General features: G+C 36.2%; 1 protein-coding gene across 3 annotated transcripts in view; it reads right to left on the bottom strand.

Moving 5' to 3' along the window:
- Positions 1-27,370, bottom strand: part of PTPRO (protein tyrosine phosphatase receptor type O) — a 233,641-nt gene that overhangs the window by 76,982 nt on the left and 129,289 nt on the right. For all 3 annotated transcript variants that reach the window (XM_082352579.1, XM_082352581.1, XM_082352580.1), the window contains exons 3-7: positions 21,033-21,191; positions 19,131-19,283; positions 17,037-17,480; positions 15,087-15,248; positions 11,248-11,444 (exon numbers count right to left, since the gene is read on the bottom strand). In XM_082352579.1, coding sequence (XP_082208705.1) covers positions 11,248-11,444; positions 15,087-15,248; positions 17,037-17,480; positions 19,131-19,283; positions 21,033-21,191 — 1,115 coding nt within the window. The remainder of the gene's footprint in view (positions 1-11,247; positions 11,445-15,086; positions 15,249-17,036; positions 17,481-19,130; positions 19,284-21,032; positions 21,192-27,370) is intronic.

The raw sequence follows: 27,370 nt of genomic DNA, 5'->3' as shown, positions 1-27,370 counted from the left end.
AGAGCCTCAGAGGCCAGGGAATATCAATCTGAGTGAGGCCTCCCGGAGGTCCTCATCTCAGCACCAAGACCCAGCTCTATCCAACTGCCTGCAAACTCCAGTGCTGGACGTCTCAGGCCAAACAACCAGTAAGACAGGAATACAGCACCACCCATCAAAAAAAAAAAAAGAAAAGAAATGACAAAAAATTTGTTACAGATGAAGGATCAAGGTAAAAACCTACAAGACCAAAAAAAAACAAAAAACAAAAAAATGAAGATGAAATAGGTAAGCTACCTGAAAAAGAATTCAGAGTAATGATAGTAAAGATGATCCAAAATCTCAGAAACAGAAAGGAGAAAATACAAGAAACATTTAACAAGGATCTAGAAGAACTAAAGAGCAAATAAACAGTGATGAATGACACAATTACTGATATTAAAAATACTCTAGGGGCTTCCCTGGTGGCGCGGTGGTTGAGAGTCTGCCTGCTAATGCAGGGGACACAGGTTCGGGCCCTGGTCTGGGAAGATCCCACGTGCCGCGGAGCAACTGGGCCCGTGAGCCACAATTGCTGAGCCTGCGCGTCTGGAGCCTGTGCTCCACAACAAGAGAGGCCACGATAGTGAGAGGCCCACGCACCGCGATGAAGAGTGGCCCCCACTTGCCACAACTAGAGAAAGCCCTAGCACAGAAACAAAGACCCAACATAGCAATCAATCAATCAATAAAAATCTTAAAAAAAAAAAAAAAACTAAAAAAAAAAAACTCTAGAAGGAATCAATAACAGAATAACTGAGGCAGAAGAACGGATAAGTGAGCTGGAAGAAAAAATGGTGGAAATAGCTGCCAGGGAGCAGAATAAAGAAAAAAGAATGAAAAGAATTGAGGACAGTCAGAGAGACCTCTGGGACAACATTAAACACACCAACATTTGAATTATAAGGGTCCCAGAAGAAGAAGAGAAAAAGAAAGGGTCTTAGAAAATATTTGAATAGATTATAGTGGAAATCTTCCCTAATATGGGAAAGAAAATAGTCAATCAAGTCCAGGAAGCACAGAGAGTACCATACAGGATAAACCCAAAGAGAAACGCTGAGACACATATTAATCAAACTATCAAAAATTAAAAACAAAGAAAAAATATTGAAAGCAGCAAGGGAAAAGCAACAAATAACATACAAGGGAATCCCCATAAGGTTAACAACTGATTTTTCAGCAGAAACTCTGCAAGCCAGAAGGGAGTCGCAGGACATATTTAACGTGATGAAAGAGAAAAACCTACAACCAAGATAACTCTACCCAGCAAGGATCTCATTCAGATTCGACAGAGAAATTAAAAATCTTTACAGACATGCAAAAGTTAAGAGAATTCAGCACCACCAAACCAGCTTTACAACAAATGCTAAAGGAACTTCTCTAGGCAGGAAACACAAGAGAAGAAAAAGACCTACAATAACCAACAAAACAATTAAGAAAATAGTAATAGGAACATACATATTGATAATTACCTTAAATGTAAATGGATTAAAAGCTCCAACCAAAAGACATAGACTGGCTGAATGGATACAAAAACAAGACCTGTACATATGCTGTCTACAACAGACCCTCTTCAGACCTAGGGACACATACAGACTGAAAGTAAGGGGATGGAAAAAGATATTCTGTGCAAATGGAAATCAAAAGAAAGCTGGAGTAGCAATTCTCATATCAGACAAAATAGACTTTCAAATAAAGGCTATTACAAGAGGCAAAGAAGGACACCACATAATGATCATGGGATAAATCCAAGAAGATATAACAATTGTAAATATTTATGCACCCAACATAGGAGCACCTCAATACATAAGGCAAATGCTAACAGCCATAATAGGGGAAATCAACAGTAAGACAATCATGGTAGGGGACTTTAACATCCCACTTTCACCAATGGACAGATCATCCAAAATGAAAATAAATAAGGAAACACAAGCTTTAAATGACGCATTAAACAAGATGGACTTAATTGATATTTATAGGACATTCCATCGAAAAACAACAGAATACACTTTCTTCTCAAGTGCTCATGGAACATTCTCCAAGATAGGCCATATCTTGGGTCACAAATCAAGCCTTGGTAAATTTAAGAAAATTGAAATTGCATCAAGTATCTTTCCTGACCACAACGCTATGGTTGTGTTACAGGAAAAAAACTGTAAAAAATACAAACATGGAGGCTAAACAATACACTACTAAATAACCAAGAGATCACTGAAGAAATCAAAAAATACCTAGAAACAGATGACAATGAAAACACGATGACCCAAAACCTATGGGATGCAGCAAAAGCAGTTCTAAGAGGGAAGTTTATAGCAATAAAATCCTACCTCAAGAAACAAGAAACATCTCAAATAAACAACCTAACCTTACACCTAAAGCAATTAGAGAAAGAAGAACAAAAAAAAAAACCCAAAGTTAGCAGAAGCAAAGAAATCATAAAGATCAGATCAGAAATAAATGAAAAGGAAATCAAAGAAACAATAGCAAAGATCAATAAAACTGAAAGCTGGTTCTTTGAGAGGATAAGCAAAATTGATAAACCATTAGCCAGACTCATCAATAAAAAAAGGAGAAGACTCAAATCAACAGAATTAGAAATGAAAAAGGAGAAGTAACATCTGACACTGCAGAAATACAAAGGATCATGAGAGATTACTAGAAGCTACTATATGCCAATAAAATGGACAACCTGGAAGAAATGGACAAATTCTTAGAAAAGCACAGCCTTCCAAGACTGAACCAGGAAGAAATAGAAAATATAAACAGACCAATCACAAGCAATGAAATTGAAACTGTGGTTAAAAATCTTCCAACAAACAAAATCCCAGGACCAGATGGCTTCACAGGCGATTCTATCAAACATTTAGAGAAGAGCTAACACCTCTCCTTCTCAAACTCTCCCAAAATATAGCAGAGGGGGGAACACTCTGAAACTCATTCTACAAGGCCACCATCACCCTGATACCAAAACCAGACAAAGATGTCACAAAGAAAGAAAACTACAGGCCAATATCACTGATGAACATAGATGCAAAAATCCTCAACAAAATACTAGCAAACAGAATCCAACAGCACATTAAACAGATCATACACCATGTTCAAGTGGAGTTTATCCCAGGAATGCAAGGATTCTTCATTATATGCAAATCAATCAATGTGATACACCGTATTAACAAATTGAAGGATAAAAAACATATGATCATCTCAATAGATGTAGAAGAAGCTTTTGTCAAATTTCAACACCCATTTATGATAAAAACTCTCCAGAAAGTAGGCATAGAGGGAACATACCTCAACATAATAAAGACCATATATGACAAACCCACAGCCAACATCGTTCTCAATGGTGAAAAACTGAAACCATGTCCACTAAGATCAGGACCAAGACAAGGTTGCCCACTCTCACCACTATTATTCAACATAGTTTTGGAAGTTATAGCCACAGCAATCAGAGAAGAAAAAGAAATAAAGGAATCCAAATTGGAAAAGTAGAAGTAAAACTGTCACTGTTTGCAGATGTCATGATACTATACATAGAGAATCCTAAAGATGCTACCAGAAAACAACTAGATCTAATCAATGAATTTGGTAGAGTAGCAGGATACAAAATTCATGCACAGAAATCTCTTGCATTCCTATACACTAATGATGAAAAGTCTGAAGGAGAAATTAAGGAAGCACTCCCATTTACCACTGTAACAAAAAGAATAAAATACTTAGGAATAAACCTACCTAAGGAGACAAAAGACCTGTATGCAGAAAACTATAAGACACTGATGAAATAAATTAAAGATGATACAAACAAATGGAGAGATATACTATGTTCTTGGATTGGAACAATCAACATTGTGAAAATAACTGTACTACCCAAAGCAATCTACAGATTCAATGCAATCCCTATCAAACTACCAATGGCATTTTTCACAGAACTGGAACAAAAAATTGCATAATTTGTATGGAAACACAAAAGACCCCGAATAGCCAAAACAATCTTGAGAAAGAAAAATGGAGCTGGAGGAATCAGGCTCCCTGACTTCAGACTAAGCTACAATAACCAAGACAGTATGGTACTGGCACGAAAACAGAAATATAGATCAATGGAACAGGATAGAAAGCCCAGAGATAAACCCACACACATATGGTCACCTTGTCTTTGATAAAGGAGGCAAGAGTATACAATGGAGAAAAGACAGCCTCTTCAATAAGTGGTGCTGGGAAAACTGGAATAAGAGAATGAAATTAGAACACTCCCTAACACCATACACAAAAATAAACTCAAAATGGATTAAAGACCTAAATGTAAGGCCAGACACTATAAAACTTTTAGAGAAAAACATAGGCAGAACACTCTATGATATAAATCACAGCACGATCCTTTTTGACCCACCTCCTAGAGAAATGGAAATAAAAACAAAAATAAACAAATGGGACCTAATGAAACTTAAAAGTCTTTTGCACAGCAAAGGAAACCATAAAAAGCATGAAAAGACAACCATTAGATTGGGAGAAAATATTTGCAAACGAAGCAACTGACAAAGGATTAATCTCCAAAATATACAAGCAGCTCATGCAGCTCAATATCACAAAAACAAACAACCCAATCCAAAAATGGGCAGGAGGTCTAAATAGACATTTCTTCAAAGAAGATACACAGATTGCCAACAAACACATGAAAAGATGCTCAACATCACTAATCATTAGAGAAACGCAAATCAAAACTACAATGAGGTATCACCTCACACTGGTCATAATGGCCATCATCAAAAAATCTACAAACAATAAATGCTGGAGAGGGTGTGCAGAAAAGGGAAACCTCTTGCATTGTTGGTGGGAATGTAAATTGGTACAGCCACTATGGAGAACAGTAAGGAGGGTCCTTAAAAAACTAAAAATAGAACTACCATATGACCCAGCAATCCCACTACTGGGCATATACCCTGAGAAAACCATAATTCAAAAAGAGTCATGTACCACAATGCTCATTGCAGCTGTATTTACTATAGCCAGGACATGGGAGCAACCTAAGTGTCCATCAATAGATGAATGGATAAAGAAGATGTGGCGCATATATACAATGGAATATTACTCAGCCATAAAAAGAAATGAAATTGAGTTATTTGTAGTGAGGTGGATGGACCTAGAGTCTGTCATACAGAGTGAAGTAAGTCAGAAAGAGAAAAACAAATACTGTATGCTAACACTTATATATGGAATCTAAAAAGAAAAAAAAAATGTTCTGAAAAACCTAGGGGCAGGGCTTCCCTGGTGGCGCAGTGGTTGAGAATCTGCCTGCCAATGCAGGGGACATGGGTTCGCGCCCTGGTCTGGGAGGATCCCACATGCCGCGGAGCGACTGGGCCCGTGAGCCACAATTACTGAGCCTGCGCGTCTGGAGCCTGTGCTCCGCAACAAGAGAGGCCGCGATAGTGAGAGGCCCGTGCACCGCGATGAAGAGTGGCCCCCACTTGCCGCAACTGGAGAAAGCCCTCACACAGAAACGAAGACCCAACACAGCCATAAATAAATAAATAAATAAATAAAATATTTAAAAAAAACCCAAAAAAACACAACAAAACAAAACAAACAAACAAACAAAAAAACCTAGGGGCAGGACAGGAATAAAGACGCAGACGTAGAGAATGGACTTGAGGACATGGGAAGGGGGAAGGGTAAGCTGGGACGAAGTGAGAGAGTGGCATGGACTTATATATACTACCAACTATAAAATAGATAGCTAGTGGGAAGCAGCCGCATAGCACAGGGAGATGAGCTTGGTGCTTTGTGACCACCTAGAGGGGTGGGATAAGGAGGGTGGGAGGCAGACACAAGAGGGAGGAGATATGGGGATATATGTATATGTATAGCTGATTCACTTTGTTATAAAGCAGAAACTAACACATCATTGTAAAGCAATTATACCCCAATAAAAATGTTTAAAAAAATATTGAATTACTATGCTATATAGCTGAAACTAATATAATATTGTGACTCTATTATACTTCAATAAAAAAAGGTAACAGCAGTTAGCACTTTGCAAGGCTACTGTGACCCAATAAAATAATGTTGTAGAGAACATCTCTCATTTAGATGAGCTCTTCTACTGTTGTTTTTAAAAGAATCTTCTAGCTATGGAAAAAAAACCATATAGAGAAAAGTAGTGTGAACAGACAGATGAGTGAAATGTATTTATTAATATTCAATGTTGGCATGCATAAGAATTGATGCTTTAACTAATAGATTAAGAAATGTCCTGCTTTGCCCTTTAGTGCCTCTGATATTTTAGACAGTTTTGCTTAGTGGAACCAACACAGGTTCTCTATTAGACTGCCTGAGATCAAATCCTGACTCCACACCTTGTAAGCATGGGAATTTATTTGTAATTTTTAATTTATTTATAATTCTTACCTTGACTTCCTCATTGATAAACTATAGGTAACATACCTAGTAGAGTGTTGGGATCCTTAAACTAGAGTATAAATAAAGTTAACTCTTATTACTCATTAACTTTTTGGCATCTAGAGTACCTAAAATTGTAAAATTGCTACAGAAAGGAGCATGAATCAATGAAGAAGAATATTGTTGACAACTTACCTATGCTGTAAGTTTTTTGTGTCTCATCATGATTTTAAGAATAAACATAGTTTTGGTTATATGATATAAATGTTAAACTTTTCCAATACTAAACAATAATTCTACACAGTAGAAATTGTATAATTTGAACTGGTACAACTTGTTCTACATGTAAGTAAGGAAACAGCACACCAAAATTTCTTTTCCAATAACTTGATCAAAATAAGATTAAACTGAGTTAATAAATGAGTATTTCCACCTTTTCTTTCCTATTTACACTCATGTCAGTATTTCTTGCCTGTGTTTTAGAATTTTGATTCTCCTGGAAGCCATCTAAACAAAGTTTGACATCTCATCTAATAGAGCATTTCCTGAAGAGACAAACTACGCACAAGAACACAGATATTTTGCAGAACTAACAGTACTGTTTTATTTCTTTAGAATGTATTTTTAAGTGATAAAACTAATAATGATCATTGTAAAAATTGCTCACACCATAGAAGAGCAAATGAAGTCAATTGGAAGTCTTTCTGTCCTCCTCTCACCATTTCCCACTTTTTGGCAGGCAATCTTCTAGGCCCTCCTTGATACATATATACATAAATAATATGATATTGAACCATATAGGTATTATATTATCGACATTGCTCCAAACTTTTCTTTTACACTTCACAAACATTGTAGACATGTGAACATACCTGTAAATCGAACCTTGCTCATTAATCACTCATTTAGAATATTTAGAATAACACAGAGTGTAGGTTGTTTCAGGGTGATGTTAAAGTTTCTTTGGTTTGATAATATTTTAGGCAGTTGTTGATTTTAATTATTCAAATGACTTCCTGGAATCATAACCACTTAAATATACTCTCATAATAAATTCATCTTAGGAAAATTACACTGTCTTTAAAAAAAATAAGAACCAACAATGTGTATATATATTACACTACTAAAAAAATGAGAAGGCAAATGATATTGCACATGACCTTGGTGACAAATTATAAACTAATTTCCCCCTAATTTTTGAATATTTGCTGAGCCACCTATATCACTTCTATTCCTTCATACCTTTTTATTTATCCTGGACTTATTTAGGGGGGGACTGGAGGTGGGCAGGCGAAATGCTCCTGTATGCTACTTACTAAATAACATGTGCTTTATTCTCTAGAAGATTACTCCACACTCCTCCCCTAATTTTCACCCCATCTTTGCAATCCAATACTTTCTCTCTCTCATTTCTGACTGGCTTAGTCTCCATTCCAGAGAATTCGGTTCAGCCTAATGTACCTCCAGCTAGGCACCAGTCCTATCCCTCCTCAGCTAAAGAAATAGAAGGAAAGATGTACCACAGAACATAGGAAATATTTGATAGACTGTTAAATAATGAGGTTAAACTAGATGATGGTGAGAGTTCCTTTGAGTCTGAAATGGTCTTATTTCTATATTAGGTGATCCTCTTTCCATTAGCCCTTTCTGTATATTTATTACAGTTACTCTGCTTTCTACAGAGAACCTCTAGAACCTCTTTATCTTCTTGCCTTGATACAAAAAGTATTCAGTTAGGTTTGCATAATAATAAAAGTTAACAATCTGGTGCACATTACTATGTTCCAGACATTGCATTAAGCATCAAGTCCTTTTATCTTTGTTACAACTCTATGAGGTAGGATATGCTTCTCCTTATGTTACAGATTAATACGCTAAGATTTATAAAGAAAGGGACTCAGAGCTGGAAGCTGTCAAAATCGGGTCTGAAACCCAAGTCTTGTTTAATTCTAGAGTCTATGCTTTTAGTCAATACTCTTGACTCTATCAAGATGAGCGGTGAGGGTGACCTTCCCCTAGTGTATCACCTGCAATCCGCCAGAAACAGCACTCACCTGGAAGTCAGATCACTTGAGCTGGGGTCTCAGCTCTGATCCTAATCAGTTGTGTGACTTTGGGCAGGTCTTTTAAATATTCGGCCTCTTAGCTCTATCATTTCCTCTTTTGTAAAGCTAATAGATCGATTGGTCTTTCTTTCTGATTTAGTCACTTAGTTATTATACATTCCTATAAGTTGTCACCAAACTTTTATGGACCAAGCAGATCACATATAAAAATAAATGTGCATCCATATATTACATGATGCTTCTTAATTCTGAAATTCACGACTGTGTGTGAGTCTTTGGAGAAAACGCCAGAAGCACACTTACTTCAAAGAATTGAAGAATTCTTACTTCAAAGAATTGGTCCTTCATATAAAACTGATTGAGCACTGGCTTTATGTTTAACATAACAACATAGGTTTATTAATGGATAGCGCTACAATGGTTGTTAGAAGAGTTACATCACAAAACTCCCTTTTCCACGAACATTTGCATATAAACTCACACACAAAACAGAAACCAGACAGGAAGAACATATACATAATGAGGACAAATTCAAATTAAGGGGTACCAATGCACCTACATGGAAGGCCAGACTCTAAGCTTCATGAAATCAAGGTTCAAATCAAATTTGTTCTTATTTCTAGCATCTCACACAGGACCCGCTAGAACACAGAAATCAATCAAGCTGTGGGGAGGAGCAGGGGCAATAGTGGTGAATCTCATGAATGATCTAAGTAATCCATACAGCAATGATCCTGTGGTACAGGTGATGAGATGATGGTAGAGAAAAAGTAAGGAGAATGAAAGTATAAGAGAGTGAAACATTGTGATTAATTATTCATCTGTGTTTGGCTTTGGAATCACTCTTATTTTTGAGCTGCGTTTTCAATTTTCTGTTTACCATAACACCATACCACTGACTATAGAACTAAAGAAATGTTATTATTTTTTTCTTTCTGGATAATGCTTGCTTCAAGAAATAACCTAAGTCAGACCAATCCTGGTGAGAATGTCTTCTGGATTCCTTTGATTAATGGGTACATGAATCTAGGCCAATTTTTGAGATTTTTGCACTGATGTTTCCTTCTTTGAAAATGTGTGTTTGTGCGTGTGCGTGTGTGTGTGTGTGTAATGATGATGATGTAATAATAACGCAATCCTCTTGCAGTAATTGAGATAACACCTAGCACAGTGGTCTAGTTCCCACCCTCCACTTCAAATACTGGCCTCCTTGCCTACAATCCTTAACAGCTTCGTGTCTACATTTCAAGAAGCCATTGTCAAAGTGCACTTAGACCAACCTTTTCTGGTTCATTTATAATTTCCAATATCTATTTATACTTTTAGCCTTTGGCTTCTATGTTAAGATACGTAACTTACGCATTAGGTGGAACAAGAAGAACCACACCTGAGAGCAGTCAAGTTCTAGGTCCTGTCCTGCAGGCACGACACACTATTAATGTAGCATCAGTCATGCTGCATACCCTCAAGGAAGGAAGCGAATAAGCTGCTCAGAGAGCTGTGATTACTAGTTAAACTGTTTAGCATATTTACTCATTAATTCAAGCCGAGAGATAGCCTCATCTTCAAGTTGGGCTTATCTCAGCACTCTAAGGCTTTCAAGAGCTCCAAAGGCTGTGATTCCTGAATTCATCTTATTCATTTAGAATTTTTCACTCTTTGAATTACACTAAATGCCTAATTTTCATGGGATAAATGGAAACACTCTAAATAGCTTTCACACAGCAAACATCTTTTTTGACTGCGTATTATATTTCCAGTGTACTCCACACAAATTGATAATTTAATTTTTTTTCCTTTAGGCAAGAAAATACTGTGTTTGTAAGACACCAAGAATCAGTACCTTTGATCTTATGAGAAAAATAAATCCATGTGTTAGGAAAACAGGACTGGGCTCCAGGATTCCTGTGGGTAGTTAGGGCATCTGAGGGCAAAGTCTGCTCTGGGGCCCAGGCTGGTGGTTTCATTCAGGACTGATGATTGGGCGTGGTGTTCATTCCATAGCCACGCCCAGAACTACTGATTCCCATGTGTTTCCACTTGCCCCTCCCACTCCCTTGTGCTCAGCTAACTCTTATTTATCCTTCAAAACTCTTCAGTTATGATTAGTGAGGGGGTAGTTTTTCACTTTATGTACTTTAAATTTTTGACTTATTTTTTTCAGTGAGCATGACTTATTTTACAGTTAAAATAACAAGAAACAATGGGAAAAAAAATAAAACAAGCAAACAAAACCTCCCCCAAACCTTCTGCTTCATTATCTCCTCCCCTGGGGGAAGTTCTGAGCAGTTTCCAAATCCTCTTGCCCCAATCCATATTTATTCATGCCCTTCTTTCTGCTAGCTCATATGGCCTCTCGATCATTTACTTTTAGCCTAGGCCTTATTTTATACTCTGCAGTAATTATATGTTCACTTACCATTGTTCTCACTAGATTATAAACTCAGCAAAAGCAAGATGTGTAAGAATTGTCTAGATCCCCACCATCTATCCCAGTACCCGGCACATCGTAGATGTTCAGTATATTCTCTTGAATGAGGAATGAAGTAAAAGGAAGATGCTAGTTCTAAGAGGGAAAAGGAAGGCGACTGTGACTGAAGAGCCTCGTGCACTGATTTCCTAGCTCCTCCCCCACTCTCGGTAACACTGCCTGGGATGCACCCGGGAGACCTCAGCACAGCTTCTTGCCATTGGCGGCCCCCTTGCATCCCCCGCGAGGCTGGGCTGCAGGAGGTGAGTGAGCCAGTCTGCCCTTCCATTCCTTTACCTGAGTACAGTACTGCTTTTCTAGCCTCTGGCTCTCCTTTTGTTTCTGGCAGGTGAGTGACACCACAGACACGATGGTGCTGTTGTAGTTTTCCTGGGAAGACGTCCAGGACATCAAGGCGGTGGTGGAGCTTAGAACGTGGACACTCACATGCTGGGGCTTCTCAGTGAGTTCTTCAATCCACTCTCCTGAAGGACCTGGACATCAAAGCAGAGCACAGGGGAGGTTTCACGCTGAGCTGGTTGAGGTACAAGATTGTAGTTTTAAAAATCATGTTGTTTCCCTTTTGCGCTTACAGAGATACTCCAAGTAAGATGGGCAGCCGGGCGGGCAGGTCTTTATATTCTCTGCTTAGCTATGGTCTCCACTGGGTGACCTCCCCATTGACCTAAGCAAGAGCCTGGCAGCAGCAACCAAACCACTTCTACTGAGAGACAGAAGCTCCACTTCAGTTGTTACGTGCCTCTGAGATTACTCTGGTAAATTCTTCACCAGAGAGAATTTACTTCTCTTTTAACAAACAGGATGTGTGGCAGTGTGGCATTTCATGAGTATTTATAATTCCTTTGCTGTTAGGATCTTCAGTCTCTGGAAATAATTATGTTGAGATTCAAATTAGCCTCTACGACAATCGTGTGAAAATTTTAAATTTGGTGACAGCAGGATCAAAGAGGCAGGGTGTGACTACCTTAGAGAAGAAACAGGCAACAGATGGGCTCAATTATAGAAGCTGGCGGAAACCTGGCTGATAATCTGAGGACACGGTGGGCTCCTCATTATAAAATAGCTCCCTGAAAGTGCCCGCCATTAGCTTTGTTCTCTTAAATTTCCAGAGTGGTTATTAGCACAGTGCCTGACACATCGTGAGGACCCAAGAAATGTTAAGGTGATTATTATCTCCTGAAAGTCACTGTTAAAATGCAAATGTGCAACTTCTTTTATTTGTTTAGTATACAGTTCTCAGTTCCCTCAGAGGAAGCTGTATTCCTGGATCCCGGGAGAGGGGAAGGAGCAAATGGCTCTGTTGGGGAGGGCAGTCCCAGGCTCATGGTTAATTGGGCAAGGGAAAAAACAACAATAAAAATGATAATAATAATGATGATGGCAAAGAGTTGTAGGACTCACTGCGTGCCAGGCTCTGTTTTAAGTTTATATGTGTTTACATATTTTAATCCTTTAATTTTCTTAACTAACCTATGAGATAAGTACTAGGATTGATTTCACTTTCAGATGAGGAAACCGAGGCAGAGATAGCACAAGCAGAGCTGGGATTCATGCATAGGAAGTCTAGTTCCAAAATCCATGCTCTTAACCCCTGCATGAAACTTCCTGGATCACTATGAAAGAGTGAAAACCATGGGTCTGGAGATAGGAAAGTTGGCCCCAAACTCAGTTTTGCTCATTATTAGTGATGCAAGCTTGGGCAAATGACTTAACTTCTCTGAATCTCAGTCATTGCGTCTGTCAAATGGACAAATCATAGAATGTTAGGATTGAAAAGGACTTTAGAGTTTCAGTGCCTTATTTTACTGAGGAGGAAACTGGAGCCCAGAGATGTGAATGAACTGCCCAATGTCACAGAGCTAGTAATGTTTAGGAACCAACCTAGAACTGTCTCCTGGATTGGGGCTTTGTGATAACTTATCATGATGCTGTCTGATTAGTCTACTTCACAGGACTGTCGATGGGATCAAATGAGATTATAACGTGTTAGAGAACTATCTAAATGTGAAGTGTTATTACTGTTATGATGATTACTGGGGTAGTGGGGGCATGGAGAGAGAAGGTGGGGGGGGGCAAAACGAATTCACTCACTTAATGGCTTTACATTAGGACTGACCCGATAATCAACCCAAGGTAATAGGTCACTGCAGGCGCCATGGAAATGGACTTTGCTATTAAATATTTCTAGAGTCTGATTCTTCTTCTGACACCAATTCACTAAACTTTCTGTGACTCAGTATTTTTTTTCAAGTGAAAAATGGGGATAAGAGAAATATTCCCTTCATGAGGCTATTGGCAGACTAATGTAAATTTCTACCTTAATTTTAATCTCTGAGTAAAACCTTCAAAACTATACAAATTCAGTACCCTTTTAAAATCAAAGGCCTATACAGAGTACACCTGAATAATTCATTACCGCAGAACATCATATCTGAAGCTCTAAAAAGATTTTTATTGGCAGAGAAATAGCAAAATTTCTAGTGCCCTATATTTTCCTAGATGAACATTAATATGCATCTTTTCGAAATAATCATATGTTTGAGCAATTCTGACACATTCTCAGCAGCTCTGGTCAACTGGATACTCTAGGAACAGGGCAGAGTGCTTGACACTGGAAAGTGGTTCAATAAATATTTGTCGAATGTACAACAGAATTAACAAATAAGCAAAGAGTTTAACCCCAGCCTAGGGTTTTGTAATTTGGTATGAGAAGCAGGACGTACACAAATAAAATACATCTAGAAAAATACCACACTCAGATAAGCTCTGTATTTTGTCTTGTGCACTATGAAACACAGTAGAAATTCAGAGAAGGGAAGAGCTAATGGCCAGAAGAATTGTGGGAGTTTTCCTGGAACTTGCAGTGGATCTCTGCTGGCAGACAAAGAAATCTCTGGGTTAATGAAACATATTTAGCCTCATGGGAAGAAATGGATACTAAACTTTGCTCTCATTCTCAAGTGATGTCACGTCAAAGATTGCCCATAACTGAAAGACATGCAAGGCAATCACAGATATTTTTTCTGCATGTTCAGTGGATATTTCAAGCCTTTTCATCAGTGATGACTTTTTTGGTTTCTTAAGTAAAATTGTTATATGGGATATTTTCAACATTTTTAAGCTGCTAAGTAAACTGATCTCTTCTCTCTGCCCTCCTCCTCTTTCCCCTGTCCATCTTTTTGAGGATCATCTGATGAAAGGTGGTAATTTGCTTTTGAAGGAGGAGCTAGAGAATGGTGACCCTCCTTCTCGGAACTCAGTTTTTATCCATTCCCTCCTGGTTCTTCTTTCTGCTGATCAGAGGCACATTTAACTCCTGATAAGCTAGGAAACTGATTTTTGGCCTCTAAACTTCTGGTAAGCATAGTCAGATTAGCAAAAAACATTACAGACATACACTATTTGTGTAGCTTTTAGAGGCTAGTTATTGCTCTGCTATTATCCCTGATGGAATTGGTAGAAGATGCCCTAAGACTTGATATTGGAGTGTTCATGATGCTCTAGCTTAGTCTTGTGCTAACTTTTGGAGACCACCTAGGTCTTACTACACCTGAATCTCTCTCTTTCTTTCAAGCTCCACAAGCTCAATACTCTAATGAGACTTTTCACACAGACCAACAATATCAATTTTCATTATGGCTTCGAACAAAAGTCCTCTTTCCCAAACTATGTGCCCACATCCTTGGAGACTTTGTTATCACTAGTGTGGAAGGTCAGTTTAATAAATGTTCAATTATCACAATAATTTTTTTTTTTCTTCTTTTTTTTTCTTCTGTGTGGGATGGTTGATCTTGAGCCTGCAGGGAACAAGCTGGCCCCAGACTTCTCCAAGTCCACATTTCTTTGCCTCCAATTCTTACGTGTCCAAAGACGGGAAACCACAGACAATAATTTTTAAATATCCTCAAGTTAAATCCCTGGGTAGGTTTGCTACTATGAAACATACATATATTTTCCTGCTGTCAAAATCTCATTTATCCGGGCCTCTCATGATCTTGAAGAATTCTCAGGGTCTCTAAGGTTTGATGAATAATTGATGGCCGAGCATCATTAATCTCACCAGTTCCATTTTTCTAGCTCCTCTGTAAGTGCAAAATAATCTCTTTGGTACTTACTGATATAAAAACTGAGTGATTTTGCTGACTGGCTGCTTCGAATTTCACAAGATCCTGAGGAACTGAAGGTTGTAACAGATAACTTATATTTCCCAGGCTCCTTCAGTTCTGCAACAAATTCGTGTGCCTCTTCATCCACTGTCAAATATTCAGTAAAGTTTTCTAAATCACGTATAAAAAAGAGAATATATATGAATTGATATCTGGAACAGCCTTGGCTATAGAAGTCAATTAATTTAAAAAAAAGTATTTAAAAAAATTTTTCCTCCTTCCTTTTGTCAAGTTGAATTATACCTCTAAAATTACTATTAAAAAAAGGTGACTAAGAGTTCAAGTTATTTTTTACAATAGTTTTAAATAACCAGATTAAAATATGGTGCCCAAATCAATAAAACTAGGGATGGATATATACTGCATTCTTACATACTGTCAACCAATAAAATTATATACACAAAATAGAAGTATAATGTTAGGAAAAAATAGCAATAATCAACGTCCTCATTTGGATATAAAGGATTAAAAAAACAGTACCAAATGTTGTATAAGTTCTTTGTGGTAGCATTAAATATCCATAAGTGTCTTAAAATATATTGAATTATCTCTATTTAGAAATAACCCTCTGGATATATTTTTCTGACACTTGTAATATTTTTGCTTCATTGGTTTGCTTTCAGAAATTTTAAAAGTAAAAATGATTTTTGCATTGCTTCAAAGTCCACATCCTGCTGCTTATTCATTTGAAGTTGTTATCATTTGGTGACTATAATAGCTGTCAACACAACACACCACAGTCAGATAAAAGCATGATTGAACCTTCATGGAAATAGGCATTACAAAAAATTCTGAATTATAAGACCCTATTTTCCATAGAATACATTGAGGAATAGAAAAATAAAAGATAGATTAAGGGAACTTTTTTTAATACAAGTAATTTCAGGCAAATGTTAAGAATTTTGACTCAAATAATTGGAAATTACAAAGGATTTCAATGTTATATAATATTTGGGTATGGTTGATTGCTCTATACTCTAGTATAGAGAAATTCACAGATCTTGTATTTCATTCTATTGAATAAAATGGGGACAAACAATATGTCATATATAAGACTGCATGATTTGAATACCTTATCCTATAAATAAGGCTGTCAATTTAACCTCAGATTTTGGCAACTTGACAACTTTTGCTACCCAAACTACTAGACTGGAAAGCATAAAACAAAACAAACAACAAATAACTATGAAAACCTACCAAACAACAATTCACTTATGATTCATGATCCAAATTTACTGAATGCTGTGGCCCTGCCTTTCATAAATTAGTGAGTTAAATATAAAGAATAACTCTCAGTTGCTAAGTGAATACAATATATAATATAGTAGCTAGAGTGGAAATACCAGTTGCGATGTATTTTCTATTCTACTACCAGCTTCTCTTTGGGAAAATGTGAGTGGTGCTGGTTCCAGGGGGCACCCGCTAAGGGGAATAAGAGTAGCTTGAGAAGCAGGATACAGGTCTGATACTCTTGGGAAAGTAGCCAGGTTGTCAGCAAAATTGTTTTGCTGCATGCTTCACAAATTTGTGTACTGGAAAACAGAATATTTCTCCAGGATATTTTGTAATTTGTGATGGTTAGAACCTTAATTCAAAATCTTTCCAAATATAAAGTTTCCTCAGTGGCCTGGGGTATGTGAAATGTCAGGTAATGAAGTGTATACAGTTGCCTTGCAATGTATGAACTACCCAAACCGGATTCTGACCCAATCTGTTCATTTTTGTTTTCTGGTTTCAGTCTGCATTGGATACTCAATTAAATTCTTCCTTTTCTTTACCATCTTTCTTTAGATATTAACTGTCTACCATCAGTCTTTCTTTCTAAATGTAATTTTTAAAAGTTTCAATTTCCTTTCCTTTGCACCATTACTTATTTCCTCTGATTTCCTATTAATTTACCTTCTCTTTCCATGTGGATATGGAACCCATCAAATGCAGTGGGTGGTTTTGGTGGTAACCAACTCAATATCATTTGGACAGGGAAAAAAGAGAAGGAGCTGGTCGTCGATTTCTCAGTCTCACTGAGTGTATTATTATTTTCGTATTCCACGGGAAGAACACTGACAAATTCATCTTCACTTTCAGGAGTCGCAGATGCACTGTCCCACCAATATGGCTGGGATGTCGTTTCGTAGTCACTGCTGTTAAAATCAGGCCAACCAGAAGAAATGTTGCCAGAGGGAATTTCAAGAGTGTCATCAGTAAAATGGAAGAGTTTGTCTTTTCCCATTGTATCTTGTGATCTCATGAATGATTCCTCTGGGAAACTGCCACTCTGTTCTTCCCAGTTGTTTTTGTTCAAGTTTACTATACGAACTGAGATATTTTGAGGAGGATAAGGGGCTGTAAGAGAGAGAATTATCATTTTCAAGTATTTTTAACTATTATAATGAATACTTAATCTATTAATGAGTCAAACATACAAGCAGATTTAGAAAGTAGAGTTTAGTTTTACTTTTACTGTATAGATAATTTACATGAAGAGCAAGTGTGGTTTCAAGTACACATACATCTAAGATTTTGTACACAATGTGCACACATTATCTTATCACCAGTCACACTTCAAATATTGATACATTAATTCGTGATACTATGCTTGTCCAAGTGGTGATTTAACCACTTCCAAAGTAGAGTTACATACATATTTTTCAGCTTATCACAATCTCCTTTTTTAAAAACGGAGTCTCTGTCACTAGATCTTTCTTACAAAAAAAGCAACTATCGTGTTTTTATAGCTACCAAGATAAAAATACTCCCTGCGACATAGCTGCACTTAGGAGAGTTAAATGTCTGAATTGCCTTCAGAAAAAATAACATGCATGTTGGAAATATGGCTTCACTCCTCATCTCTAAAATAAAAACTATGCACACAAAATGAGTTTATGAACTATGGAATCATACTTTTGTAGTGGTAGAAAATTATGAAGGCACACTGCATGGTCTCTACCTGCAAAAGATTGTATGCATCCTTCAAATAGCACCTCGACTCTCACCTCTTCTACGAACTTCTAATAAAAATTAATCTCTCCCTCCTTTGTGCTGTTATATAAGTTTGTACCTCTTTAATAATATTTATTATTGCATTCTGCCTTGTATGAGTGCCAGTAGTACCTCTATCATTTTTGAGAACAGGGAACCATCTCACCAGACTTTGTCTTCATCTCTCCCAGTACTTTAAACAACTCCCAGGTAAAAGATACTAATTAGTTTCTTTACTTGAATAATGAAAACTACAAGTAGAATCTTAGATGTTGATGTGAGGTGAATAAAATTTAGCTGAAATATTTTCTTTGCTTTGGCCTAATTAATGAGAATTCAGATTTTTTCAACACATCTTAGAATTTCAGAATGGCAGGGTCTCAGAGGTGATCTATTATAACACATTCCCAATGTTTGTATGAATTGTGTCTCCTGCATTCCTATTGAATACTTGAGGACATTAGGCATGAAAAAATATCAGTCATATTGGTATTGGCAATGGATATTTAGTATGTGTATATTTATATTACCCATCCATTCTTCCATCTACCTACCATCTATCTATCCATCCATCCATCCATCCATCCATCCATCCATCCTATGATTGTGCTTCATATTAGTGATGCTACTAAAATTAATAATCTGATAATCTGTAGTAGAACCTCTCACATCTGTTCTTCTGTCATGTGAGTATTTTGTCAGGTTATAGAATAACTGATGTGCACTTGATCCAGTTAAATTACTTAATTATAACTTTTGGTAGTATCACATAATTTTTTAAATTCAAAGATTATAAATCTATGATTTCATTGACATATTTAAAATTTTTCTTATTTAATATTTTGCTCAATTCCTTTTACATTGATAGAAAATTTGTTTTAGGTTACTAAAATACATATTTATTTTCTTTCTTAGCTCTGGAACAGAATTTTCCTTAGAATGATAGAAAGTATATATATAACAACATATAATTTAATTATATTTTCACTAATTTTGATTCTTTGGAAGACTTACCAGTTCTGTGCTGTTTGGGTTCATGACTGACACCGCTGTACTCCACAAGAGTGCTTTTATTAAAAGTTGCCTCAGATACCAGCTGAAAGGTGATATTACTATAACATATTCCTGGCAGCCAGTGATTAAATACTGTTTTTCCCTTAAAGAAATCTGAGAAGAAAAAAACAATTATGTTAAAATTTCAGTTTCCTAAATGCCACACACTTCTAGAAAGTTCTGAACAATTATGACTAACTATCCATAAAATAATATTTCCTGCAACTTCTGGCATGGTCCGTAATAAAAAATTGATATAAGGCTAGAGATGAAAATTTGGATTTTTTTGGACACAAACGGAAAGGCTTTTTTCTGCAGGGATTGGATACAAATGGAATTAAAATTTTATTACAAGAACATTTGGTGTATTAAGTGGAGAAGATAACATATAGAAATTGTAGAGATTAAGTTTCTGCTAGCCATTTACTTTAAGATAAAAACCCAAGGTATTTTGCCAATTTACGACTTAGGAAAAAAGAATTTTACAAGAAATGTTTTCACTAGTCTCACTTGTAGAATATAGCCTATATTAAAAATAAAACAGTTTGTCTGTCATTTGGCAGATAGGACCTGCTTGAAAAAAGAAGAAAATAAAAAATTTGAATTTTATTTGGAAAACATTTTATTTGGAAAATAATAATAAATTTAAAAATCCAATCCAAGTTAGAAAGAAATGAGAGAAACAAAAAGTACCACTTATTGAATGAAAAACCAAAAATAATTTAAAATTAATTACATTTAAAAAGAGAGCATCTTAATTAACTTATTTTTAAACTCATGGCATTTAGCTCAACAAAAGTTTCAGTGACTACTTTTCAATTATTTCTGAACTTATATTTGCATGTGATCAAAAAGCAAATAAGGTCCCAATTATTAATTTGCAGATAATCTGTTTTCATTGAAAATAAAATGCAGTAATTTATGGAGTCTATTTATGTTTATTTGATTTTTTTTTTAGTTTAAAAACCCTGTAAATTCACTGCATATATTTTAAACAATGTCTCATTAAAAAAAATCCATGGAAGATTCAGGAGTTTGTAAAAGCAGCAAGTCAAAGTGAGATATTTCTGGATATCATGCCCTATGTGGTTGAGTACCTATCCTCTACTTAGTTTCCAGTTACAACTAGTCAAATTTGAGACCATCATCTACACTCTCTGCAGATAAATATTATGGTACTGGGTCCTGAGAATATTTACGTTTTCCCAGTTCAGTCCCCAAAGGCCCTCCCTCCTTCTCTCCCTCTCCCTCTCCCTCTTGACCTGCCTCTGCCCCTGAAAAGTTGAGTTCTTTCGAAATTATTAATTCCCCTAGGCTCTCCTCTCTCTCAAGGCCCCATCAAGCCAGTAAAAATAGTGAAACCGATTTTTGTATATTAATGCAATCATTTAGCTAGTCATACAGATGAATATATACAAAGGAACTAAAAAGCATTGTCTTTTGCATTTGAGAATAATCTTGGACCATCTCCAAGTGAAACTTTGTGAAAGGCACCTCTCTAGCTTCCCAGTTCTAGAAGTGCCCTAACACACTCAGAAAGAAATGGTTAAGTGAGGTGCTTCTAAATTTAAGTTTGAATTTGTTTCCTGCACCAGACATGCAGGAATAATATTTGGCAAGAATAACATGTGAATCACAATAATTTGAGTTTTTCTTATGCTTACGCATAACACATGACTCTAAAGAACCAGACATTCTAAGACTCCTCATAACAATATTTTCATGCATCAGTAACTATTTTTATTGGTTCATTTATGACCAAATAGTGAATTATAAGACCTCTTCAGAGCAAGAGCAAGACCATTTGGCAAAAATCATGTAAAAGTAATAGTCATCATTTTTCATCTTCCTTTTGCCTCTTACCTTTATATAGCATTGTCCGGAAGTCTTTACCTTCCCAGTAGCTTATGTTTACTCTTGTGAAAACGTTATATTTTTCTGGATAATGAATTTCAAACAGGACTCCTGTTTCAGGAGAAGGTTTATAGTCATATATTGAAACACTGGTTACGGGAAGAGGTTCTGCAGAAGGAAAGTTAATGGAGAAAGGGGAATTAAGAAAAGAGCAAAAGGCCATTATCAATACTTGGAAGGGCCAAGGATTACACCTATTAGAATTTTACACATATTTTTATTATCTGTAAGACACTAAACTCCTCAGTACTCCTGAGTTGAGTGTTCTCTTTAGCAGTAATTAATGATGCATATTTTAAATAGTGATTTCTGCCTTTCAAAGAACTTTCATATTCATTTTTCCATTTGCCTTTTGCAACAACCCTGAGATCTAGGAAGAGCAAATATTAATATCATCATTCAACATATAAAAATAATGATAACTCAGACTTTAAATTACTTGTCAAAGGTAATTTAACAAGGACATGGCAGAGTCTGTATCTTCAGATTCCTAGTTCATTTTTCTTTTCCCCAAGCCAAGAAAATTTGACATTAATAATAGATCAGTAGAAGAAATTACGTTTTGGCTCTAACCAAGGATAAATGTTTCAATAATCAGTTATTTCTTTGTGTGAACTTAGCACATTTTTAATGTTAAGTATAACATTGCAAACCATCCTATGTTGTGAGGATTATAGTTTATGATGTTTATCAAACTCTTCTTTCTACAGAAATTTAAAAATGTTTATTTCTATTTTGCATGAGTTGTTAATTCATCACAAAACTTTGTAAATACTCATTTTTTTAATAACTGTGATTGATGTATGTCTGCATCTCCTCCACATCCCATCCTTCAGCCAAAGTCTTGTAAAGTGCCAGAGGCCACTCACCCTTCAGTAGGAGCTACTGGATAAGTTTTACTTGCATTCATTTCATTCAAGAATATATTTTACATAATTTGGCTTGGAGTCATCTCTTGTGTTATAGAAAAATTGATTTTAATTCAAAATTTTAGAATTGAGAGGATTCTTGGACATCTATAGCCTAAATGAAATATCCTTAGTTTAAATTTTATACGTTGAAAATTTCAGTTTCAATAACATAAGAAACCAAAATTGACTTAGTTCATTCAACAAATAATTACTAACTTTGTCTCAATCTGTAGCTAAATATCTTTCATTTTGTTCTTCAGTATCTCAACCTATTTTTGCTTTTGACTGATGATATCCAGGGAAGACTGAAAATACATGTTAAAAGTCTTAATTTTTTCCTGGAATTTTCTCATAAACCAAGCCAACATCTATAAAAAAGTTGGAAGGCCTTCAGATTGCAGCATGTATTGGGATCATGTCCCTGTAGACTATGTGCAATGTTCTCTGGTTAGAATGTTTCTATTTTATCTTTGTCTCATCCTTGGTTTTCCTACTTAAAGGGAGAACAGAGTGAACTCACTTAAGTGTCATATAAAGAAACCAGCAAACCAAGCCCTGAAGACGCTGAGTATTTCTCTTTGATTAATCCCAAAGAAGTCTTGAACCATTTGAAGATCTTTCTTCCAACTCAGTCTAATTATTAACCCAGGGAGTCTACACAATCCACTTATTGACTCTGGATATGAGAAACAAAATGAAAGCTAACAGCAAACAGCAGCCACAGAGCCATAACTCTTCCACTGCTGCAGCCCAGTTTCACATCCTCACCAGGGGTCTGTCTACTGGAAAGAGAAGTTAGAGGTCCACTCAATCTTTCATGCCCTGAGTTAGGAAGTCTGCACATCAAAGCCATAGTCAAACTTTGAAATTCAAAAGATACAGGAGGATTAGAGCATAGATATTTTATTTTGTGATTTTTCTGTTAGCTGTGCCAACTACATAAATTTTAAACTAAGAGAATTTTTAAAATGCCCACTTACATGTTTGCTTCCTGTATTTCCCTCAGCTTCAACATATATAACCCAGGTCAGCTGTAAATTCTAAAGTCCATGCCCAGGCATTTTTGAGGTATATTCAGTACAAGAATTACTGTTTTCTAGAACTCAAATGCATTCTCTAGAAATATTTTACCATCTCTCCAGTTACTTCCCTCATTGTTTTTCTTTTTGAAAAATTAAGGGATGTGGCATAAACCAGAGCTGTAATTACTCATGTGTTTTTCAGTGATGACAAGGTAAAATCTTGATCTAATTCATTACTCCTTTCTCTGCCAACTACCCTGTTATACTTCCCTTTCTTGTTTTAGGAGCCAGGTGAGACTGGACAGAGAAATGCAGTTGTTTAAAAATAGAAATCATTTATTATCTTCATTTATTACTTTTTTGTCTTTAGTTTTTCCTTTTTAATTAAAAAAATTAATCATTACAAAATATAGTGATCCCATTTGCCTCCCATAATTTGGCCAGAGGTAAATTATTACTCTGAATATGGTGTTTCTCTTTCCATGCATGTTTTTCACTTTTATATTTGTAAGTGTCCAATATTCATATGGACTATTACTTCACATACTTTAAAATGTTATGTTGATGGTATCATATTGTACGTACGATTCTGCAACTTACTTTTTGTCACCTAACAGCGTTTTTGAGATTTGTCTGTCTTGATGTATCTCTAGAAAATTAAGTATCCATTTTACAACTATACAAACAATATAATTTATCTGTTTTTTTGTTGTTGTTATATAGGTTGTTTTCAATCACTTACTTTTGCAAATAATGCTGCAATAAATGTTTTGGGACATGTTTCCTTAGGTTGGAAATCCTGGATAGTAGAGTATGCACATCTTCAACTGTATGTGATATTGTGAAAATGTTTTCTAACTTTATGTCAATTATCTATCTATCAGTTGTGTGTGATAGTTCTTGTTTCTCCATATTCTTTTTCCAACACTTACTTGTATCAGTCTTTTTTTTTTTTAATTAATTTATTTTATTTTATTTATTTTTTTGGCTGTGTTGGGTCTTCATTGCTGCACGTGGGCTTTCTCTAGGTGCGGTGAGTGGGGGCTACTCTTCACTGTGGTGTGTGGGCTTCTCATTGTGGTGGCTTCTTTTGTTGCACAGTGCAGGCTCTAGGCCTGTGGGCTTCAGTAGTTGTGGCATGTGGGCTCAGTAGTTGTGGCTCATGGGCTCTAGAGCGCAGGCTCAGTAGTTGTGGCACACGGGCTTAGTTGCTCCGCAGCATGTGGAATCTTCCCAGACCAGGGCTCAAACCTGTGTCCCCTGCATTGGCAGGCAGATTCTTAACCATTGCGCCACCAGGGAAGTCCAGTCTTTTAAATTTCGGTCACTCTGAAGCCTGTGAAATTTTGTCTCTTAATTTCCTGTTCACGAAAAAGATTGAACATCTTTTCATATGTTTATCTGTCATTCAACTTCCCTTTTCTTAAAATCATTTGTTTGATACCCTTGCCTGTTTCATGGATTCTTTTTCCATATTTTCCTGCTAATTTCTAATGCAACCTTTGTCATATACCACTTCCCCATTGTCATTTTTTATTGTGTCCTGTGCCTTTCATCTGGATACATTTTTCTTCTTGCTGAAACATATAATTTAATAGTTATTTAAGTTAGAGTATGGGTGTTAAATTCTCCTAGGCTCTGTATACAAAAAAAATTTCTTTATTCTTGATGTAGTTTAGCTGGGTATAGAATTCTGGGTAGTCGGATTTCCCCTCAGCACTTTGAGGATATTGCTCCATTGTCTTCTTGCACCAATTATTGCAGAAGAGAAAGCTTCTGTCAGTCTAATAGTTATTTTTCTGTGGATATTATGCTTTTTGTCCATTAGTATCTTCTAAACTTCTAATTTATTTTTATTTATGCTTGATCATCTGCAGTTTCACCATCACATATCTAGGTATGGTCTTAGTTTTGAATTATGGTCTAGGTACTTGGAATGCTTTGTCAATCTGTGGATTCATGTCATTCTTCAAGTCTTAGAAATTCTCCTAATAATTTCTTCAAATATTGTGCCAATCATCCCCTCCATTTTTTTCTTAATCTCTTAATCTCCTTAGTTAGAATCTCTCCACCTCCATATCTGTGGGAGTATTGTCTCACTGTGCTAAATCATGGGACAATGACACAGTATCATCTTTCAATTTACTGACTTTATTTAATTTTTATTAGTACAGAATTTATCCCATCTATTGAAGTTTTTCAATTAACATTAAATTTGATTAATTAAATTAATTTTACCTAGTCTAACCAATTAAAATATTAAATTAAATGATTGTATTTTTTATTTTTAAAATTTAAAATTTATATTTATTCTGTATGTTTCTGTTTTATTTTTGCCAATTTTTGTTTCCTTATTCCTTAATTCTTTTTAAATATGTGAAATTCTTTCATTTATCACTTTGTATGTCATAGCATACTGTAAATTTTTGTTACATTGCTACGTAAAAAATAATACAAAATGTTATAATAATTTTGATGCCTATCTTTTTTAGCATAGATTTCTTTGTGTGTTCTAAAATATAAGCCCTAGGCCAAATTTTTTTTCTCATTGCCCCATTTCTTGTTTTTTCCTCACTGCTTTGGGGCAGTTTAGCATCCTTTCAGCTCACCAGAATCTGCAGTCTAGAACCAGGGCATATAACATTATTTTGGGGTTCTTCATATTGTGGATGATATAGGTTTTCACAAATTCATTTTCTGAGTCAGAGGGTAACTAAGCTTGGTCCTTGATAGTAAGAATGCGTGTCCCTTGCCTGTATCCTTAGGCCTCCATATGTGCTTTTTTTTCACAAGCAGGAAGAATCTTTGCTCCAAGCAAAGAGTCTGGCTCTGGGCCATATCTAATGTAGAGCAATTCAAGCCTTCCTCCTCTACAGGGGCCCAGATTCAGTACTGTCTCCTTTCAGACCCAGAGCACAGGGGCCCTATGACTTCAGCTTACTTCCCTACTTTGAGTTTCTGATTAACAGAGACACCTATCTTATTTTTGAGCCTGGAAATATACTTCTGTTTTTCTTTTCACTTTTTGGTGGGAGCACAGAGTGTATGACAAAGCAGGACTTTACTGCATTATTTTTACTAAAAATCCTACCATGAAGTTCCCATTTTTTCTTTTAATGAAAAACTTTAAAATGACATTTAATATCATTATTATTTCCTCATTAGGCGTTCCATGTAATAAAAACTGATGTTCAAATTGAAGAATATTTTTTGTTCCTTCATTACCTTTGAACCATTCATACAGATCATAAATAGGAAGATTATTAAAGTTCTGGATGTGGCTATCTTAAAAGATGAAAAAACAAAAGCAAATGTGGAGCAAATACTGTTTCGAGAAAGCAGAGGTAGCCTTGTACTTATTAGTATCTGCTAAGTGCTAAGAGGTGCTTCTTTCTGTGATTGCTCTGTTTTGAGGAACTAAAACTAAAAAAGCTGTTGAGTCAGTGATCAGTATCCTTTGCTTTCAATGTGACCAACCTAAGAACATGTGTCTTCTGACATAGCCCTCTTGAGGGAGATGACCATGGGATTAGTCCCTCACTTCTGATGGCAGGAGTAGGGAAAAGGGACAAATCCAGGTCCCAGGCCAGAGTTCTTGTAATATGTATTGATGATAATTTGAGACCTGACCTGATGGTTCAGTTATATCCAAGCAGGCCACTGAGGTGAGCTGGCTGCAGCAGCCACCCATGGTCCAGGAGGATGGTTACCGTTACACCCACTAACTTAGTTTAAGTCTCCATCATTTCTTTAGTAAGAGAGCAAAATTTGCCACCCCAAAATGTATTTCTTTGGCATGAGGAGTAACTTAGGCTGAGTATTTTTAAGAAAAAGAAGACTCAGGAAGAACCCTTAATCTTCCCCATAACTGCCTAAAAGAATTTAGACAGAGGGCCTGTTCCTGGAATAGAGCTATCACCAGAGGTATTTGCACAGAAAATGGGCTGGAAGTGGCAGGGGAAACTCAGCAGGGCCTGGAGATCAGAGCCCACTCTGTGTCCCATTGTCTCTGCATGGTCCAGCAAACGTTTGTTTACCAAATGTTTACTTTTCCATCTCCAGGTCAATTGCCTTCCTCCCCTTTGTAGTCCCAAACCACCACCCTGACATCTTTTGTCTTTAGCTGAAGATGGTCTTTAAGGTGAAGGTTTTGGCCATTTCGATGAGTTATCAGTTTTCCTGGGTCTCTCCCATGTATACATGTTATTACATTTTAGTTTTGATTTTCTCTTACTAATCTGTCTCACATCAATTTAATTCTTAGGCCAGCCAGAAGAACCTAGAAAGGTAGAGGAAAATTCTTCCTCTATGATACTTTCCTGGAATATTTAAATAGCTTTCTGAATTATTCTTC

The sequence above is a fragment of the Balaenoptera borealis genome (assembly GCF_965194805.1).
Source record: "Balaenoptera borealis genome assembly, chromosome: 13".
Classification (NCBI taxonomy): Eukaryota; Metazoa; Chordata; class Mammalia; order Artiodactyla; family Balaenopteridae; genus Balaenoptera; species Balaenoptera borealis.
Note: the sequence above shows the minus strand (reverse complement) of the source record. Positions and strands in the feature narration are given on the sequence as shown.